The sequence below is a fragment of the Nannospalax galili genome, unplaced genomic scaffold, assembly GCF_000622305.1.
Source record: "Nannospalax galili isolate Female #2095 unplaced genomic scaffold, S.galili_v1.0 scaffold566, whole genome shotgun sequence".
Classification (NCBI taxonomy): Eukaryota; Metazoa; Chordata; class Mammalia; order Rodentia; family Spalacidae; genus Nannospalax; species Nannospalax galili.
In genome coordinates this window covers 939,399-961,293 of record NW_008355811.1, presented here as the reverse complement: position 1 = coordinate 961,293, position 21,895 = coordinate 939,399, and the positions used below count along the sequence as shown (strand labels likewise).

The 21,895-nt window shown below is 42.0% G+C and overlaps 1 protein-coding gene across 8 annotated transcripts in view; it reads left to right on the top strand.

Moving 5' to 3' along the window:
- Positions 1-21,895, top strand: part of Sfswap (splicing factor SWAP) — a 90,163-nt gene that overhangs the window by 3,181 nt on the left and 65,087 nt on the right. For all 8 annotated transcript variants that reach the window (XM_008853765.3, XM_029556483.1, XM_008853763.2 and 5 more), the window contains exons 3-7: positions 345-476; positions 2,861-2,946; positions 5,457-5,682; positions 7,635-7,747; positions 9,128-9,263. In XM_008853765.3, coding sequence (XP_008851987.1) covers positions 345-476; positions 2,861-2,946; positions 5,457-5,682; positions 7,635-7,747; positions 9,128-9,263 — 693 coding nt within the window. The remainder of the gene's footprint in view (positions 1-344; positions 477-2,860; positions 2,947-5,456; positions 5,683-7,634; positions 7,748-9,127; positions 9,264-21,895) is intronic.

The following is a 21,895-nucleotide window of genomic DNA, read 5'->3' as shown; positions in this document are numbered from 1 at the left end:
AAAAAAAACAAAAACAAAAAACTCTTTAACTCTTCTTCTTTAACAGTATTGTATGAATTAAAATCGATGTTCTTATTATCTTTGCCTTAATGATCTTTAATACAGTTCTTAATCCCAAAATTTCCTCAGCAGGAAGAAATTTTCCATAAAAAGACGTGTATTCTGCTGTCTATGGGTAAACATGTGCTGGAAAAAGTACATACTGTGCATTTTCAGAAACATTTTCACCTCAAAAAGGTTGAAAAAAGTATATGCATTACTGATAGCTACAACTTTAGAAATGTATGAAGTTTTTCCTCAGTTAACTTCCATTTTTATTAATAACATTCTCATTTTTATTCAAGAGGAAGAATACAAAAGACTGAGTGAAGCACTGGCAGAAGATGGGAACTACAGTGCCGTAGGTTTCACTTATGGCAGTGACTATTATGACCCATCAGAGCCAACGGAAGAGGAGGAACCCTCCAAACAGAGAGGTGAGGGGATAGGTGCCCTGTCCCACATGGACACTAACCCTAGCACTACCAGGACATTAATAAAGTTCCTTCTTTGGAACAAAGCTAGAAACTAGAAAGTAATTTGTGAATGGCAGTGGAAAGTGAATTGTGACTTATATTATCTGCCTGGATCCAGTAGCTTTTTGTCTGCTCCTTTTGGGGTGGGGCACAGTAAGTTCCTCACTCTGGGTTCTGTGCTTCTGCCTCAAATACATACCCTTCAGGGCCTCAGTGATCTGTTCAGGGTGTCAGTGGAAGGTTGGTGTTAGCTAGGATACGTTAATATCCCCTTCCCTCATGTGGGTACTTCTGTACAGCCTCTCCCCAACAGAAACATCCATTGCAAAGACACCCGTGAGACTTGTCATATATAAAATTAAAGGTTTTGAATTAGTGCTTTCTCTGTACTAATGTGGGCACTTTGAATATAAAAAATAGTGCTACCAAAATACTCTCACACGTGTAGTATCAGAAGTGTCCTTGGTGGTGGTGATGTCCATGAGCTCTGAGACCACCATTATTACAGCAGCAGGTACCAGTCAGCTTTTGTCAATAGCAGTCACGTGAACCTCAGGCATTAATCAGGGTGTTCTGTTCAAGGAAGAGGAAAACTTTTACATTGTAAAGCCATTTGGATATTTAGAATAGCAAACTAGATCATATGCTATGGAGATTTAATGTCAAAACTAATGACATCTGTTAAGTAAGGAGTGTGAAGTGAGATGGCAGCTTCATATTCATATGAAAACAAGATGCTGTCCAGCCTTCTGCGTGCAGCTGCACAAGGGTCCTTCCTACCACATCCCATCCACTGAGAGGTGTATAAAACAGCAGGCAAACATGAGTGTGCCTGCAGATTCTCCTTCCTGCCCCTTCTTGCTGGTCACACCCTTCTGGGCAAAAGAGTCACATGTACAGTTGTTCTGTGGACTTGGAGTGAGGCTTTCCAAGTGCAGTTGTGATCATGTTGAGAGAGGCCACTTAAGGAACCATCTGCTTTCTGTACTGCCTTTCTTTTTTCTTCTTGAGACAGGATCTTTCTGTGTAGCCCTGACTCATCTAGCTTGTATCTTACCACATAAACCAGATGGGCCTCACGTTCATGTTCCTCCTCCTGCTTCTGCCTTCTAAGTGCTGAGATTACAGCATTACAGCCCTGTGTGTCACCACACCCCACCTGCTTCATATTTTTCACAAGTGTTTTACAACTTAATCATTGAAATTTATTGTCCTGAAATTGATTACCTTGTGTTCTGCCTAATGTTATTGGAGATCCACAGAAGCAGTTGGAGGGTGGTCTTAATGCCAGTACATATGTAAAAAAGAGGGTCCGAGAAAGGCAAAAGAGAACATTCATCAGAAGGCCTAGACATATAGCTCAGGGGTAGAGCAGGTGTCTGGCATGGGAAGGCCCTGGTTCTGTCAACACTGCCAGAAAATTACTTAGTCTTGAATATTGTACAGCAGTACAGACTTGACTAAGATATTTGGGCAAAAGTAAGACTTTAACCACATTCATCAGGGGGCTAAGGAGATGAGTAAAAAGCATTTGCTACACAAGGGTGAGAGTGAGTTTGAATACTTAAACTCATGTAAAAGCTGAAAGCAGTAATGTGAGCATATGTACTCCTAACTCCCCTACAGGGAGATGGGAGACAGATGAGAATTTATGAAAGCTTGAAGGCCAGTTAGCCTAGTGAACACAACGCAAAAACAACAAAGACACCCTGTCTCAAACATGGTAAAAGACAGAGCTGGAGAGATGGCTCAGCAGTTAAGAGCACTGGCTGCTCTTACAGAGGGACCCAGGTTTGATTCCCAGCACCCACATGGTGGCTAAAACCATTTGTAACTCTAGTTCCAGGGAATCCGACACCCTCTTCTGACCTCCAAGGGCATTGCACAACACAGGTGCACCTACCTACATGTAGGCAAAAAAAAAAAAAACAAGATAGAAGGCAAGATCTGATACCCAAAGTTGTCCTCTGACTTCCATTATAGAGTCCCTGGTCAGCTTTGAGGGAGATGCCCTCATGAATAAGCTCATACCAGGGAAGTCTGCACTGAGCAGACAGAAATGGAGGTGGAAGAGAAGCATATGTCCAAAATCCTAGAGCTGAGAAATGCCTTGGCTAGAGTTGAGTCTTCCACCACTCCAGAAACATGCTCCTGCTGCTCATCTACCACCTCTGGAATCCATGAAGGGAAGGATACTCACCAGGTGGACTGAAACAGAAAACTGGAAGTGGTTTTTGGCAGCATTGGTACAGAGTAAAAGAACAAGGGAAAGCCCACACTGCTCTTCTCTTCCCTTAGTGGGTCATTGTGTTTAAATTTTTTAATTACTTTTTTTCTTTTAACAGAAAAAAATGAGGCTGAAAACTTGGATGAAAATGAAGAGCCGTTCATTGCTCCTTTAGGATTGAATGTCCCATCTGACGTGGAGCTGGTATGTGTACTTCTTCACAAGCTTCATTCTAGTTTGCTATTAATCGTGGCACATAGGAGTACAGTAGTAAAACACGGCTCTGTTTAGGTGCTTCGTGCTGTAGTATTTCTAAATTAGTAGGGGAAGGATCAAAGCCCACTTGTTATTGAGGGAAAATGGGTGCCAGGTATAGTGGTACATATTTATCCTCTTAAGACTTGGAAGGCTGAGGTAGGAGGATCTCAAGTTCCAGGCCAGCCTAAGCTTCAGAGTGAGAGCCTGTCTCAAAAAACAAGAGGTTTGGGGAGATGGCTCAGCCGTTAAGAGCACTGGCTGCTCTTGCAAAAGACCCACCACCCACATGGCAGCTATCAACCATCCATAACTCCAGTTCCAGGGGAATCTGACACCCTCTTCTGACCTCCCAGGGCATTGTACAGCATGGATGTACTTATATACATGCAGACAATACACTCATACACATAAAGTTAAACAACTAACTCAAAAGGAAAAGAGCTGGAGAGATGACTTGGTGGTTAAAGGTACTTTAGTTCCCAGCACCCAGATCAAGTGGTTCACAACCCATTGTAACTCCAGTTCCAGGAGATCTGATGTCTTCTGGCCTCTGTGAACACCTGTATGCATGTGATGCACATTAATACATGCAGGCGCACATATATACATAAATAAAATAAATAGGTTTTTTAAGGGTATGTCTCTTGGGGGTGGGGGGAGAAGAGCAGATAAGAAAATGAAAATATAGCAAAGAAACTAGCCTAACATGTCAGTGAGTTGAATGGGAGCTCTTTGAAGGCTTTGTGTGGCTCTCCAGCATTACCATACACATCGGGACTGGGGTGAGTGTACTGTCATCCATACACGTGTGAAAGTAGTTGTGCTTGAGGCAGCCTTGTTCTCAGCAAAGTGCCTGACTGACTTTTTCTGGGATGATTTGGGGGACACTTGATCTTTACCTTGCATTTTCTGGGCAGTTTCTTGGGTCATAATCACTCCCCGTGATGTATTCAGGCCACCCTTCCATGGATACGGAAAAGTTGAGGTACAGCTCCATTTGTGAAGTACTCTGCTGTTGGCTGTCTGTAGGGCTGATGCTCTGGTTGAATGTCTGTCTCACCTAATGATTGCCATGCCATCGCACCTTGTTAAATGAACATTAAGTTATGAACATTAAAACCAAAACTGGGGCCTGTCTAAACATTTATAGAGGGATTTCTGCATTAACCTAGGTGGGGTGCTAAGCTGCCTTTTAGCACCTTCTGTCTTGATGCTAATAATTACGTCAGAGAACTCCTTTTATTTCCCCTTTCCAGGCCAGGAGACTTGAGACTTGGGAAAGTCTAGAATTTAGCTAATGAGTGAGATGTAGTGCATATGGCCAGTCTCAGCACTTGGGAGGTAGAAGAGATAAGGGGATCAAGAGGTTAAGACCAGTCTGGGCTATGTGAGACCTTGTCTCGAAAAACAAAAGGAATTTGACAAATGGTAGACAGGAACTCACACCCATGATCTTAATTATTCTGTTTTCTTGGGTCACCATGCTTTGTGGTATTTTTATACATTTAGTAGGGATGTTGAAAATATTTTGACTATAGATACTTTCTCTTTTTTCATTTATTTATTTATTTATTGTTTGGGTTTTGGATATGCAAACCAGGCTAGAGAAAACTTTTGGAGTAGGTTATTTCCTCTACCACATAGGTTCCAAAGCATTACCTTTGGACTTTACCATTGAACTTTTCACAATGTAGGTTCTGGGGATTGAACTCAGGTTGTCGGGCTTGACAGCAAGCACCTTTACCTTCTGAGCAAGTTTTATTTCTGTTTATGTTTTTCTAGTATAGTTTTCTCTTTTTTGATAATAAAAATATTTTTAAATTTTTTTTAAATTTATTTTTATTTTATGTGTATGAGTGTTTTGCCTGCATTTATGTAAGTGCACCTGTGTCTTATGCCTGCGGAGGCTAGAAAAGGGCATTAGATTCCCCTGAAACCAGAGTTACATACAGTTGTTAGCCACCACATGGGTGCTGGAAACAGAACCCAGGTCCTCTGCAAAAGCAACCAATGCTCTTAAACTGTTGAGCCATCCCTCTAATCCCAATATTAAAAATATTGTACATCATCAAGTGTGGTGGCACAAACCTTTAATCACAGCGCTCAGGAGATGAGGCAGGCAGGTCTCTCTTGAGTTTGAAACTAGCCTGGTCTACGTAATTTCAGGCCAGCTAGGGCTACAAAGTGGAAACCCTGTCTCAGAAAACAAAACAAAATTGCATTTATTTATTTTCTGTGTGCACACACAGCATATGTGTGAAGGTCAGAAGGACAACTTTCATAAGTCATTTCCTTCTATCACATGGGTTCTGGAGATTGAATGAACTCAGGTTGTCAGGCTTGACAGCAGGCACCTTTGCCTGCTGAGCCATCTCGTTGGCCCTGATGAAATGTCTCTTATTCCTTATTTTAAAAGAAGATGAACTAATCACATGACTTTTTATTTTTCGTCCCAGCCACCAACAGCCAAAATGCATGCTATCATCGAGCGCACAGCCAATTTTGTATGCAAGCAAGGAGCACAATTTGAGATAATGCTGAAGGCCAAGCAAGCACGAAACTCACAATTTGACTTCCTGCGCTTTGATCACTACCTCAACCCCTACTACAAATTCATCCAGAAAGCTATGAAAGAAGGACGGTACACGGCACTGGCAGAAAACAAAAGTGAGGAGAAAAAAAGTATGTGGATCTCTTCTACCTTGGTATCTCAGGGTGTGGTAGGTGAGGGGAGTTCTAGAAGTATGAAGTTATCCATTCTCAAAAGGGCATAGCTGAAATCCAGACTAGGAGTCTTAGGGTGTTTAGGAAATCCCTACCAGCACACCATTTCTTACAAATGGTTGGATACAGTTAAATATTGATACCATTCCAGCTGAAGAGATGGCTCAGCAGTTAAGAGCACTGGTTGCTCTTGTAGAGGGCCCAGGTTCAATGCCCAGCACCCACATAGTGACTAACTACCATCTGTAGCTCCAGTTCCAGAGATGTGACATGGGTACTCTTGCATTCAGGCAATACACTCATACACATAAAATAAAAATAACAAATAAAATTAAAAACTATATATTGATGCCATTCAAGCATGTGGGCGAGAAATTTCCCTCTCATTTTGGCTGCTTAACATTTCATGGAATAAAAAGACTTCCTTTCTCATATTACTGTAAGTGCTCATGCTTGTACCATGGTATTCAGAACAAAAAATTAAATCATACATGTTTTCAAAAGTGAAGATGATTCATTTTACTTGGATTATCTGTCTGAAGCTGTTGTTTTTTAGCGTTTCTGTTCATTCAGAGTTCTTACAAAGATAATCGTCTCTATTTTGAATAATACCAAGGGACAAACCTCTCTGTGTTTTCCATTGAATCTTGTTCTCTTTAGCTGATGTCAGATGGTTTCAGATCAATTGTGTAAGTCTTTTTTTCTGTAGTTTACCCATCTCACAGATTTGCACATGCTAGGTAAACACTCTGTCACTGTTACACCCTTGCCCTCAGTTGCATAAATCTTACTGCAGATCATATCTATTCCATCTTTGTGGTAGTTTTTGTTTATTTCTTATTGGTATTGTTTTGCTTTTCATGAATCAAGGCTTTTGCCTTTTTGAAAAATAAAAACAAAGCTTTACAGCACTGCAGTAAATCCTAAAGGGAGGCTGTAAGGTGAAGGAGGTCCCTTTCTGTCTGGCTTTTTTTCTGAACAACTTATATAACAATGAGGAACATTCCCCTATGGGTTTTGTATATAGATAACCAAGAAATGACTAAGCAGGGCTCTGGTCTTGTTTGCTTGTGAGTTTTTCCACAATTCATTTGTACTTTTTATTACCATATACCACAATCTTATTTTTTTAATTTAATTTTTATTTTATGTGTGAATGTTCTGCCTGCATGTACATAAGTACACCTGTGTCCTGCAGAGCCTGCAGAGGACAGAAGAGGTCGAATTCCTTGGAACTGGAGTTACAAAAGGTTTTTAGCTTCCATGTAGGTGCTGGGATTTGAACCTGGGTCCTCTGCAAGAACAGCCCTTGTTCTTAACCACTGTGGAGTCATCTCTCCAGCCCCCCAAAATTCTTTTTTTTTTTTTTTTTTTAGCATTTATTTATGTGGGTACAGAAGCCACATGTTTTTCATAGCATACATGTGAAGGTCAGAGGCTAACTGGCAAGAATCAGTTCTCTCCTTCCATCATGTAGGTCCAGGGATTAAGCTCAGGTCATCAGCCTTGGAGGCAAGTGTCTTTATTCTCTGAGCTATCTAGCCAGCCCCCAAGTCTTTTTTAAAAACATTTATTTATTTTGGTTTTTGAAACAATGTCTCATGTAACCCAGACTCACCTTTATCTCCTGATCCTCTTGCTTCCATTGCCTATGTGCTGAACTTAAAGGCATGTCCTACCATGCCCAGCAAAATCCCTTTAAATATTATTTTAGTTGTGCATATTTATGGAATGCAGAGTGATAAGTTAATACAGTTAAACCAAAAAACTAAGATTTTTTTTGAGGTACAACCTGATTGCATAAACCAGACTGGCCTCAAATTTGGGTGATTTTCCTACCTCCCAAGTCCTGGGATTATAGGTGTAAGCCACCACACCTGACTAACAAACATCTTGAATTTCTGTTTCAGAGTCAGGGATGAGCTCTGACAATGAAGACGAAGATGATGAGGAAGATGGGAGTTACCTACACCCATCTCTCTTTGCTTCCAAGAAGAGCAACCGCCTTGAAGAGCTGATGAAGGTCTTTATCTCCTCACTAAATTGTGTTTTTATGCTACAACATATGCTGCTGATTTTAAGTTGTTAAATATGAAGCTTGCCATTGCTTATGTGTTACAACTCTGTCTTATTTTATCATCATTGAAGTGTCTACATTCTTTGTTTTCCATTCAGTGACAAAGCATTTGTTTCCTGTATTTCCTATATTTACAAATTTCACAAGCAAACTGTTTATGTTTTATTATATTTTTACCCTCTAGGACTTTTAGAATAAGTAGTGTTGGTGAAGACTTGAAAATTGTTTTGTCATGTAAATTTCAGTTTAGAATTGAATTTTATAGGTATTTGGAATATCTGTTTCCTGAAGTCCTTTGTTGCCTTCATTAACAGTTTCTACATAAATGTTTTGACTTCTGACCCTCCCTTCATCCTTATGGGGAAACTATCACTTGCTCACTCTACTGTTTATAGTGTAAAAAAGAGTAATCTGTGAGTTTGAAGCATGGTTTTTCAGCAGCCATACAGTGTAGCTGATGTCAGGAAGGAATGGCTCTTGATTATTGAGAGGATAAAAGCTGTTGATGAAAAATCAAGTTCCACTGAGGAAGTGCGAAGCTTGGATGCATAGCCTTCTTTTTTATTGAGACAGGGTCTCCCTGTGGCCCAACTGGCCTGGAACTCATTGTGTGGACCAGGCTGACCTTGAATTTACAGAGATCTGCCTGCCTCTGATGGGATTAAAGGCGTGTACCACCACACCCAGCTTCTGTGAATAGCAGACTGATCCTGATGTTGCTCCTGCCTTTGCTTAAAACTTGTTATGGAGATGAAAATTGCTTAGTTCCTGTGGTATGCAGCCAGGTGGAGCACTTGGCCTCAAGTAGGCAGGATCAGCCAAAATAACAGTGGCTCTCAGCAGGAAAGCTATGTTTGAGACTTTGCAGAAGATTGTGATTGGGAGTGAGTGCTCTCACGGGTGGTGGCATGTTCAGGGAGATAAAGGAAGACTGGGGCTCGAAGGCATAAGGAGGAGAGTTAAAAGGGCTGTTAATAGAACAATTATTGACAGCGTGATCAGTGATCAGGAGACCAGTGTTGAGCATGCAGCTGCAGGGCAAGCATACTTGCACGAGCACAGGTGTGAGTCTGACAAGGTTTTATGTTTATGGTGATCAGGTACACATGCATACAATCCTACTTCTATGCCCTCCCAGCTTTGCTTTGTTCTATGCCTGACATAAGTGGCTGCTGTGTTGGCAGCTTTCATAGTATCTTAAGTGTATGCTGAGGTTTTTCTAAGGCACGCCCACTGTACTGTGAAGTTGAGGCTTTTCTCAACAGAAGAGTTTTACATAGTTCAGAACACAGAAAATGTAAGGCCACGTGTGTTCTCTGTCCTTAGCCCTTGAAGGTAGTGGACCCGGATCATCCCCTAGCAGCCCTTGTCCGTAAAGCACAGGCTGACAGCTCTGCTCCGGCCCCACCCTCTGCAGATGGCACAACTGCACAACCTTCCCAGGTGGAGTACACCACAGACTGTGAGTATCCACTGAGTATTCTGATCTACATTCATCTTGTGGGGACCCACTACCACAGTGCTCTCCCTCAGGCAGTGGTGTGGAGCTTTCACTCCATACCTCCTCCATGGTCCAGGAGGAAGGCACCTGGAGGCCATCTGTTTGCCTGGCCTCTGGCTCTGCATTCCTGAAAGAAAAGTGGAGCAAAGGCAGAAAAGCAAGGGCTGGCCTTAGAGTTTGACAACTTTGCTGCCCTAAACAGAGTCACAATCCTATTAAAAGTGGGATAAGCAGACACTGGATAGACAATGCAGTATCCTTGCTGAGGAGTTCGATGATAATCTGTTGAGAATGCCTGATAGTGGCACAGGATTAGGCAGGCACGGTTCTGCTGAGAAGACAAGCAGGAAGAGCAGATTCTGGAAAGACATGAGATTACCTGTTGATTGCTTTGCATGTACAGTCCTCCCTCTTATTCTACAGGGGTTGGTTTCATGACTAACACCCCACCACCACCAACAACAGATAGCAAAACCCATCGTTGGTCATGTCCCCTCCTCCTACAGACTTTAGACATGGTGACTACTATGTGAATGGTTGTTCAAGGTGTAGTGACAAGGGGAAAAAATGAGTACGTGTTGAGTACAAATGCAACTTTTCCCTTTGGTATTTAAAGCCCAAGGTAACTTGAATGAATAGTGGATTTGGAGCCTAAGGATTATAGAGAGGTTGCTATAATAATCAGGAGGAATTGTTTCTTCTGATTCTTACTGATTGCTGCTCTTTGATTCTTCCAATTACTTGAAGCCTACTAATTGAAGGTAAACCATGTTCTAGGGAATTGATCCAGAGCATCAGATCTTGGACCCAGTGTCAGGTCTCATTTATGTTGAGAGGATAAGTGTTGTATGAAGGGGAGGGATCTTTAGCAAAGAGAGGAGTCAGCCTATGCAGGGAATTCCCCCACAGTCTTCAGACTATGTGCCTTGCATGAAGCAGGGGCCTTGAGATGAGCCTAGGGTCTTGTGCTGAGAAGAAAACTGCCGTTTACCCAGGACAAGCTCTCCTTACATGAACTAGCTTCTCTGCATGTCCCTCTCAACACTGGTCCACATTGATTGGCATTTTGATTTCCTAAGCTGGCAGACTGTAACAACCAATTATTAACTGGGCATGATGGTGCACACTTTTAATCCTAGCACTTGGGAGGCAGAAGCAGGCAGATCTCTGAGTCCGAGGCCAGCCTGAACTACATAGCGACTTCCAGGCCACCTGGGGTTACAGGGAGACCCTGTCTTAAAAAAACAAAACAACAACAAATTACTGAGTACATTCTGAATGTGTCCCCAGAAAACCTCTGAGTTAGAACTTAAAATGGTTCTTTAAATGATCAAATCACGCCAAATCAAATTCTTGAGTGTTCCAATCAGAGGGAGAACCCTTGTATTGCAGTGTTGTGTTTTATATCCGCTCCTGCTGTCAGCATCCCACAGGCAGCCATCCTCAGGACTTGTGCAGATTGATGCTACCTCCCAGTCCTCAGGTGCACACTTATGAAGAGATAGCCACATGCACAGCTTGCCTTTAAACCCCTTTCCCTATGTAATCAGGAAAGCTCAATGAAGGACCTGAATTTGTGGCAACAGGAGGCTGTACCAAACTCAATCTGGTTGCACTCCATGGAGGAAATGGTGTGCTGCTACCACCCCCACCTCATGCATGCCTGCTTCCTGCTCTTCTGTTTCTTTTTTCCTTCATTTGTGTGTGAATGTACCCCTGTACTTGGGCCTGTGTTCACATATGTGTAGGGGCCAGAGGTTAATGTTGAGTATCTTCCCCAATTGCTTTCCACCTTATTTTATGTGCATTGGAGTAGGGGATGTATGTATATATGTGTTGGTGTGGAGACCAAAGATCAGGTTCCTGGCTTCGTGTCAGGTACCTCCCTGGATTGTCCTCCGCCTTACTTATTCTGAGACAGGGTCTCTCATGGGAACTATTGCTCACCGATTTGACTAGACTGGCTGGCCAACAAACCCCCTGTCTCTGCCTCCCCAGCACTGAGATCACAGGTGTGAATTGCAGTATCCAGCTTTTTCACATGGGTGTTAGGAATTCAAAGTCAGGTCCACATATTTGGACAGCAAGCATTTTACTAACTCAGCCATCTCCCTAGCCCCCTGTTTTCCTGTTTCAGACCTGTCTTCAATTTGCTTAAGTCAGTGCATTGTTTGTGCATGGCACAGAAGAGAGCAGTAGAAATAGTGGGGAGTGACTCGCTCTGTCACTAGAGGATAAGCAGTTAAGCACAGAAGTCAGCCGTGGTACAGTGTGCACAGACCCTGTAGGCCAGGCAGGATAGTGAAAACAGGCTGCAGATGACCATTTTGTGATTCATCGTCCCCAGTCCAATGAGGACAAGTGGCCTGAGACAAGCCTTGGCAGTGTGGGATATCAGAGAGCCAGGGAGATTCAAGACTGTGCAGCAGAGCCCCTGGGCCCCTTAGTCCTTCTTGTGGTTCTGTTCTGCCAGGCCTTGTTTAATCATCCTGGAAATAAGAATAAGTTTTTTTGGTTGTCTGGAGTTTGTTATTGCAGAAAGATCTGACATGAGGTCTATAGGTTTTAGACATGCTGTTTGTATCAACCTCAAAGGCCAAAGCCCTCAGCTTACCACTAAGAACCATTTCAGGAACCACAGCCTTCAGAGTCACCATTACAGCTGCCTACTGGGATCAGGAAGTCACAGGTCTTCTAGTGGGCTAGCTCCAGTTTCATAGAAAAGCCAGCGGCTAGATGTTAGAATCTGAAATCTCTCAGAAATGAACACCAGGAAAGGCCTGTACAGGGATCACAGTGTCAACTTGAAGGCATTATCTCTCACTGATCTGAAAGCCCCAGCATTCTTGGTCGTGGGACTGCTGCACATAAAAACAGCATTGGCATATCCAGACTATCTTCTCCAAGGCTGCAGCTCTGCCAGTTACCTGCCTCACACCATTATCTCCCTTTGTGCTGTATTCTCTGCAAGCATCTGGAACAGCTTGCTCCTGTCTCATGGTTCTGTGGGCTATCAAAGTTGCTTGTGTCCAAATGTTTAATAACCTCTTCATTGCCCTCCTGTCATTTGCAGTGAAGCAGCCAAAAGGTCTTGAGCCTTCTGTGGTCAGTTGTTGGTCACTGGTGGCAGAAACCATGTCTCTACTGAAGTAGGTCACACTTGGTTTGTAACCACTCATTAATAAACTAATGCAGCTCGAACAGGGGAAAACCAGTCATGGCTGTTGGTTTTAGTTCTTTGTTGTACATGATGGTTCGGTTGCCTTGGTATTCACAGGGAAGTAAAGCCTCAAGTTCCTTCTTTCCCCTGTTGTAGAGAGGAGTGCACTGACAGTTGGAGAAGCTCAGTGCATGTGCGTGGCTTATCACCATCATTTGAGGACCTTGGTCCTGTCCTCAGCAAGTGTCCACCAAGTTTGACCACTTAGCTGATGGAGTGCTGCAGCAGGAGCAGGGAGTGCCTAAGACAGCAATTGGTGGGGCTCAGTGCAAAGCACAGCTGTTTGGTTTCTTTTGCACTTTACTCAAGGACTAGGTATGGCTAAATATGGCCTGTACAGGACTGCAACAACACCTGAATTACTTTTTGCCCCATGACTTAGTAAGATTACAACCTTTGGTTTCCATGAAGAAAAGAATGAACTTGTTGTCTGACTGAGACTATACCCAGATGATTTTGAAATGAATATGAAAGAGGATCAAGAAGCTACTATGGTCAAGAGAGGCTGTGGGGGTCAAGACTGCCCTCCTTCCTAAGCTGACTCTGTGTGTTTGTTGTGCTGCTATTTCAGAGGATGTTGCACTGTTGTGTTAAGCAGGCATGTGTCTGTTCATTGATCCCTCTGTGGGATAAAAGTCATGTCCATCCTGCTGGCTAGAATGCCATTCTGCCTCCTTGGGGACACAGTTCTCAGAAAAAGTTACCATTGAGTAATTTTAAGAAAGTAAAGAAAGGAGCTGGTCTGGTGCCAGTTGTGGCATATGCCAGTCAGATATGCTGATGAGGCAGAGGCAAGGGGATCAGGAGTTCGTGGCCAGTCTGGGCTACACATTTGCAGACAGGTGTGATGGTACATGCCTTTAATCCCAGCACTTGGGAGGCAGAGGCAGGCAGATCTCCATGAGTTTGAGGCCAGCCTGGTCTACTTATCAAGTTCCAGGCCAGCTGGATCTACAGGGAGACCCTGTCTCAAAAAGACCAAAAAAAGAAAGGTGGGGGGAGTGGGGCTGGGGAAATAGCTCAGCTGTTAAGATATGAAAACAGACTGCAAATGGCCACTTTGGGATTCATTATCACCACTAGATTGGGGACAGTGGCCTGAGTTTGGTTCCCAGCACCCATGTTATACCAGCTCTAGGGAATCCAGTAGTCTCTGTGGGCATCTGCACACTCATGGCATACACACATATACACATTAATAAAAATAAATCTTAAAAAAAAAAAATTGAAGAATAGGGCCAGTGAGATGGGTCAGTGGTTCGAAACACTTGCTTTGCAAGCCTGGTAGCCTGAGTTCAGTCACTGGAATGCAGAGTAGAAGGAAAGAACTAACTATACATAGTTGTCCTCTGATCCCCACACATGCACAGTGGCATGTACACACACATACACATAGAGTAGTAATAATAATAATAATAATTATAATAATTATAATAATAATGAAAGCTCCAAAAGCTTGTAGTTGTCATAAAAGTGAGTAGCTGGGCCCAGTACCTTGGAGTCTGTTGATATATTACATGGACTGCTGCACTCAGGCACCTGTCACAAACCCATGTGCGTTCACACACATGGATTTGTGAGCCACTGGAGCCATTGACTCCAGATAGCCATTGAGTTTGGATAGGAAGAAGGAGTACAATTGAGTGCCTCTCTCACAACAAACCATGAGTTTTCCCATTGATCACAGAAGTGGGAGGCAACTGGGAGGTGACAGGGCCCACCCCTGAAACTTGAACTATATAGAGACCAGGGAGCTGAAAGCAGTGATAAGTCATTAAACATGGGATTTGGGGGATAAGAAAATTGGGGAACTGGAGTAACTCAAAGAAAAACAAGCCCACATAACCTCACTGCAACAAGAACTATTGCAGCTACAAAGTACACCACCTGCCCCATGGAGGACTGTGAAGACTCACCGGACACTGGGGAAGTCAGTCTTCACTTTGCTTTGTCATAGGTACTATACTTCTGCAGACCTTGGTTTTTCCGTTTGTACATTTAGGGTGTTAATTATGTATTCTGAATGAAATACTAAAGATAATTATTTCCACAGTATTTTAAAGATTCCACATTGGTAAGATCAAATGAAACATGGGGTGAGTTTGTGGAGGTGGTCTGATTCCTCCCCCAATAAAATTATTTCCCCGGTTATGTAAACAACAGAAAGGCAAAATATGAGAAATGTGAAAAGAAGCATAATAAAGAGAGAGATGCCCTATTAGATAATAAACTGATACTGCTGTTGGAGGTCCTTAAAATAGTTAATGCTTTAAGTAGAATATGTTGTGCAAACAGAGCTAATGATGCTAGTTGTGAATCTGAAACCAGTCCTTGGAGAGGGTTCTCATTGTTGCCCAGGCTGACCTTGTCCTCCCAGGTGCTGGGAATCTTTTATCTATATTTTTACTTGATTTTATTTAACATTTGCATGCATGCGTGCATACACAAGGGTACATACGCCACAGTACATGTATAGAGACCAAAGGACAACCTCATGGGGTCAGTTCTTTCCTTCTACCTTTACATGAGTCCCAGGGCTCAAACTCAGGTTGTCAGGCTTTCATGGCAAGCACATTTACATGCTGAGCCATCTCGCCAGCCCTTGGTCTTTTATTTTGAAGTATGTGTATATGCTCTTTTCCACCTTCTGCTGTGAGCCACAGCTGCTCCTTGGACTACAGTAGAGTCTGCTTCCTCCTATCCTTTTCACACCTCCCCCATTCCTATCAGTGTTTCTGCCCATGAAGCAAGCACAGAGTACCCTGGCACCACAGTGCAGAGTTTTATTTTGTTGTTTGGGGACCTCAATAGTTACTTTTCCCTCCTGTAGTTACACTACAGCTTTTTAAAGCAATTGGCTTTTCATCTAGTTTTTTCCAAAGCATTCAGCTTTATATTCACAGAAACAGTAATTCTCTTCTCACTCAAATTGCATGTTAGCATAAATTTTAACAAAGTACATAATTATAGTAGGTTTAACTGAAAAAATTGTTTAAGAGGAAAACCTACTGGTAAAAAGCATTTTAAAGGTTCAGTTTGACTATGCCTCAGCCACCAAGCAAGGGTTTACCTAGAAAGGTGTGCATTCTGCATCAGGACGAAGTCAGGTTGGAAGCCACCAAAAGGTTATACATACTCTCATGGGCACCTTGTGTTTTTTTGTTGTTGTTGTTGTTTTTTAAGACAGGGTCTCACTATGTAGCACTAGCTGACCTTAAACAACCTGTGTAGACCAGGCTGACCTCAAAGTCACAGAGAGCTGCCTGTCTCTGCCTACCAATTGCTGGGATTAAGGGTGTGCTCCCTCATGCCCAGCCTCACTCGTGGGCATCTTAGCAAAAATGACTGAATAAAAATGCAGGTAGAGGGTCTGAAGAAATGGCTTAGAAATTGAAGAGCACTGGCTGCTTTTCCAGAGGATCTAGGTTCAGTTCCCAGTGGCTCACAACTTCTTGTAACTTCAGTTCCAGGGGATCCAGAGAGCACTCTTTCGGCCTCTGTGGGCGCCAGACATAAACATGGTATACATATATAATGCAGGCAAAACACACATAAAATAAAAATAAATAAGTCTTTTAAAAAGACAGGAACCGGGGCTGGACAGGTGGCTCAGCAGTTAAGAGCACTGACTGCTCTTGCAGAGGACCCAGGTTCGATTCCCACACCCACATGGCGGCTACGAACTGTCCTTAACTCCAGTTCCAGGGGAATCCGAAGCCCTCTTCTGACCTCCGCAGCATTGCATGACATGGGTGCACTCACATACATACAGGCAATACACTCATACACATAAAATTAAAATAATAAAATTTTTTTTAAAAAAAGACAGGAACCCTGCAGTGACATTCTACATTCCAGATGCCACTGAAGCAGAGAAGAGAAAATTGGCAATGTGAATGGCAGCAGGTGTCATAATTAAAATGTGCATGCCAGTCCAGCATCTCCCCATTAATCTTCCAGTATTTATATAAAAAGAGCTACAAGGATATCCATCATAAGCAGCATTTTAGTAGTGGCCAGAGGCTTACTGGAGGACTAGTGCTCTGTTCTCTTCTGGGCACTGGAGCTTGATGTAAACAGAGATGGCCTGTAATACTGTGGGTCCCACAGAGCATGTGGCTCTTGGGGAGGAAGGTAGGATACAGTGGAAGGGGATCAGCATGAGGCAGAGGGAGTATATCTGTGTGGGTTGTATCTGAAAGCCCACAGGGTCATTGAGGGAAACTGGAAAGAAGCTAAGATAGAGTAATGGCTGGCTTGTCTGCATGTTTCAACAGGCACTTGGTCTTTAAAGTGGTGTGGATCCCCTTTCCCAACAGACATGTTGGGTTGGGTTGGGTTGGGTTTTGGTTTTTTGAGGCAGTCTCCTGTAACCCTAACTTGCTTCAAACTCAGTGTGTAGCTAAGGAAGGCCTTGATCTTCTTAACATCCTGCCTCTACCTTCATCAGCTGGTATTGCAGGCTTGCACCACCACATCTGGTAGTTGCTGGGGATGAGCCTAGGGTTTCGTATATGCTAGAAAAGCATTCTACCAACTACATCCCCAGTAGACTTACGTGGTGCTTATATAAGGCTCTATTAGTATCCTGAGTTTCTCACAGCTTGTAACATTAATGTGTGACTTCAGCACAGCCCTGTGGGCCTCTGCTGCTAAAGCCACTGTGCTCTGCTCTCCTGGCCCCATATTTAGTCCTCAGGATATACTCAGGCACTCTGTTATTTGCTTTCCACTGATAGAGATTTCCCCAGATTTTAGCAGCTTGGGAAGACTATTTTTATTTTTATCATTTTTTTTCTATAAGGTATTTAAATACAGATACATAAAACTGAACAATTTCTTTAATTTCTTAGCTTGATGATAAACCATTTTTCAAGTTTTTTATTTTTTATCACTTCTGCTACTTAGCAATAAATTCTAAGCACCACATCAATGCTGTAATACTGTTCACTATCATAGCCAACAGTGGTTTTTGTAATTTTTTTCTATAAATAACTGAAATTAAACTATTCCTTGTGGCTAGGTTGTTTTTTTTTTCTAGCCCCATGTGTGTGTGTGTGTGTGTGTGTGTGTGTGTGTGTGTGTATGCATGTGTGTAGACACACTTATATCACAGTTCACATGTGGAGATCAGAGGATAATTTTAAGTCCATTCTCTCTTTCACCTTTATGTGGGTTCTAGGGATCAAACAGGCCTGCACACAAGCACTTCTGCCTACTGAGCCATTTCACTGGCTCTAACTCAATTTAACGTTTTTTTAAATTACATTTTTAAAAAATTTTTTTTATTTAGTGTATGTATGCGTACATGCTCACTCAATATAACGTATGTGGGGAGGTCAGAAAAACTTGCGGGAGTCAGTTCTCACCTTCCACCATGTGGGTCCCAGGAAGCCCAGTCGATCAAACTTGGCAGCAAATGCCTTTTCCCACTGAATCATCTCGGTGGCTCCTTGTCTCAGTGTTTTAAACTGTAGGTTTGTGGCTGGCTGTGACCTTTTCTCTGTTTTTGATAGTGTGATTGTCAGTCAAGAGTGATAGGAAGAAGGAAAAAAGTTCTGTTCCTGGCATTGATGAGCATCCGCAATGAGGCACAAGCCTCAGTAACTGCCTTCCATAAGGAGAAAGATGAGCCAAGACTGCACACCAAAACTTGAAGAATGTGTGTTAAGGTAGAAAGAGATTTAAATTTACTTGAGCTCAACAGAAAACGCTTCGTATCTAAAGTCACAGTGACGTAATGCTGAGCTATAAAATTTTCTTTTATAACTCAAGAAATCAGCCCTGAAAGAGCCCTTTCTGGTTCAGAAAAAAATATCCAAACTGGCTGGAGATAAAGCTCACGGGTGGAGCATTTGCCTACCACCATGCACAGGACCCTGGGTTCAACCTCAGCACCAGTAAGGAATGGAAGTTGGTACATATTTTGTTCTTGGAGGAAATGAGTCCTCATGAAGTAAATTCCTTCCCTGGGCTGTATAGCTCAGAGATGAAGCACTTGTCTAGCACTGGGGGAAAAAAAATCTACCTTCCCTTTACTCATCTCTGACTCCTGTTTTTTGTTAGGCATATTAGTTCATATTGTGAGGTTTTTGTAAGTAATATACATGTTCTGTCTATAGCTATAATTTCTGGTTGCTTAGCCTTAGTTCTATGGCTAGATAGGTTGGTTTTTTTTCTACCACATCTCTGTTTGAGTTCTGGATGAGTTCTGAGTCTCATAAGCAAGTTTTTAAAAAGGCTCCTAGTCATGAATTCTTGTATATGTTGCAGGGGTAGGGGAATGCCTGTTGGTATCTGGTAGCTGCTATATTCCCAGCACCCAGGAAGCAGAGGCAGGAAGATACTGAGTTTGAAGTCAGCATGGACTGTGTAGAGAGACTGAGACCCTGTTTCAAATGAAGAAAGAAAGAAGCCAGTTTTCAGTCTTCATATAGAAGAGAATATCTGAGGGCTAGATCTCTCTGCCCTACAGTAGGGCTGAGACCTTAGCAGACTGCCTGAGAGTGCCTGGATCTGGCTTCTCCGCCTGGTGGTGAACTTCCCCGATTGAGGAAAGACATCCCCATACAAATACAAGAAGCACATAGAACACCAAATAGACAGGACCAGAAAAGAAACTCCCCACAGCATATTGTAGTGAAAAACACCAAATAAACAGAACAAAGAGAGAATACTGGAAGCTGCAAAAGAAAAACAACTCACATATAAAGGAAAACCCATCAGAATTACAGCTGACTTATCAATGCAAGCTATGAAAGCCAGAAGAGCCTGGACCAAAGTATTCCCAGTTCTAAATGATCATAGATGCTAACCCAGAATAATTTACCCAGCAAAAATGCCTATTATACTTGAAGGGGAAAGAAAAATCTTCCATGACACAAATAGCCTGAAAGAATACATGTTCACAAAACCAACCCTTCAAAGAATACTTGAAGCAATACAAAGAATGGAGAAAGGAACAACTATATCTGAGGGGCAACAGAAAGAAACTAAATGAAGGTATAATTGTGGAAACACAATTAGACAAAGAATGAAAATGGTAATCAAAACGATGGCAACCAATACACATCTTTCAATAATAATTTAAATATCAGTGAACTGAACTCCCCAGTCAAAAGACACAGGCTAGTGGAATGGATTAAGAAACAAAATCTGTCCTTTTGTTGTCTGTAAGAAACCCAGCTCACCTTCAAGGACAGGCACTACCTTAAGGTGAAAGGATGGAAAAGAATATTCCAAGCAAATGGCACTAAGAAACAAACGGGTTGCAATTCTAATATCGGACAAAATAGACTTCAAACTAAAACTAACTAGAAGAAATAAAGAGGGTCACTTCATTCTGATCCAAGGAACTCAAGATTAAACAAGAAGAGGGCTGGAAAGATAGCTCAGTGGTTAAGAACACTGGTTGTTCTTGCAGAAGACCTGAGTTCTATTCCCAGCACCCACACGGCGGCTACAAACCGTCCTTAACTCCAGTTCCAGGGGATCTGACAGCCTCCTCTGTTCTCCGCAGGCATTGCATGGCACGGGTGCACTCACATGCAGGCAATACACTCATACACATAAAATTAATAAAATATTTCTTTAAAAATTAACCAAGAAGATATTACAATCATGAACATATAGGCACCAAACTCTGGTGCATCCAAATTCATAAAAAGAACACTACAGGACTTTAAGACACAGATTAAGCCCAACTCTGTAATAGTAGAGGACTTCAATACCCCGCTGTCTACATTAGATCAACCAGGCAAAGAATAAACAGACGTCGGAATTAAATGATACCATACATCAAATGGACCTAACAGACATCTACTGAATATTCCACCCAAGCACCACAGAATACACTTTGTATTCAGCACCTTATGGAACTTTCTCAAAAATTGACCACATACTGGGGCACAAAACAAAACTCAACAAATACAAAAAAAGCTGAAATAATTCCATGCATTCTATCAGACCACAACAAAATAAAACTTAAAATCAACACCAGAAGAAGCCATAGTAACTACACAAACTCATGGAGATTGAACAACACACTCATGAATGATTAGTGGGTCACAGGAGAAATGAAGAAAAATAAAAGCATTCCTGGAATTAGATGAAAAGGACAATACAACACAACAAAACCTCTGGTACACTTTAAAAACAGTCCTAAGAGGGAAGTTTTTAACTCTAAATGCCTACATTGAAAAATCAGAGCACAAGTAAATGACTTAACATTGTAACTCAAAACTGTGGAAAGGCGAAAATAAATGAAATCCAAACCCAACAAAAGACAAGAAATAACAAAAATCAGAGCAGAAATTAATGAAATAGAAACAAAGAGAACAATACAATAATTAGTGACTCTAAGAGCTGTTTTTTTGCAAAGCTAAACAAGGTAGACCCTTAGCCCATTCAACTGAAAAAAAGAGCACCTCCAAGTCAACAAAATCAGAGGTAAAAGGGGAAATATCACAACAGACACCAAAAAGATGCAGAGCATTATAAGGGAATACATTAAAACCTATACTCTATTAAATTTGAAAACCTAAAATAAATGGATATCTAAAATCAAAGCTAAACTAAGAAGAGCAACAAATTAAACAGACCCATAACATATAAGGAAATCAAAACAGTAATACAAAACCTCCTGACTAAAAAAAGCCCAGGCCCAGATGGATTTACAGCAGAGTTGTACCAGACATTTAAAGAAGATCTGCAATCAATACTACTTAAAAAGATAGAAGCAAGGCAGAGGCAGGTGGATCTCTGTGAGTTCAAGGCCAGTCATAGTGAATCCAGGTCAGCTGGGACTACAAGGAGACCCTGTCTTAAAAAGACTCCCCCCCCAAAAAAAAGCAGAAGGAGAACTCCCAAATTCCTTCTATGAAGCCAGCATCACTCATCACTCTAATACCAAAACCAAGTAGAGTCACAACCCAAAAAAAGAAAACTATAGACCTATATCCTTAGTGAACATAGATGCAAAAATCTCAATAAAATACTTAAAAACTGCATACAGACATACATCAAAAGATTATCCACCATGATCAAGTAGTCTTTATTCCAGAGAGATGTGGGGCGGGGGGGATGGTTCAGTATTTGCAAGCCAATAAATGTCATAAATCATATCAATGGATTCAAAGATAAAAACACATGGTCATCTCAACAGATTGAGAAAGGCCTTTGACAATATGCATTCATGATAAAAGTTCTAAAAGGAATTGGACTGGAGGAAACATACCTCAACATAATTAAAGCTATATACCACAAACCCACAGCCAACATTCATTCTAAATGGAGAAAAGCTGTAAGCGTTCCCATTAAAATCAGGAACCAGACAACAATGTCCACAGGTCAATCCAATGGAAGCAATTCCCCA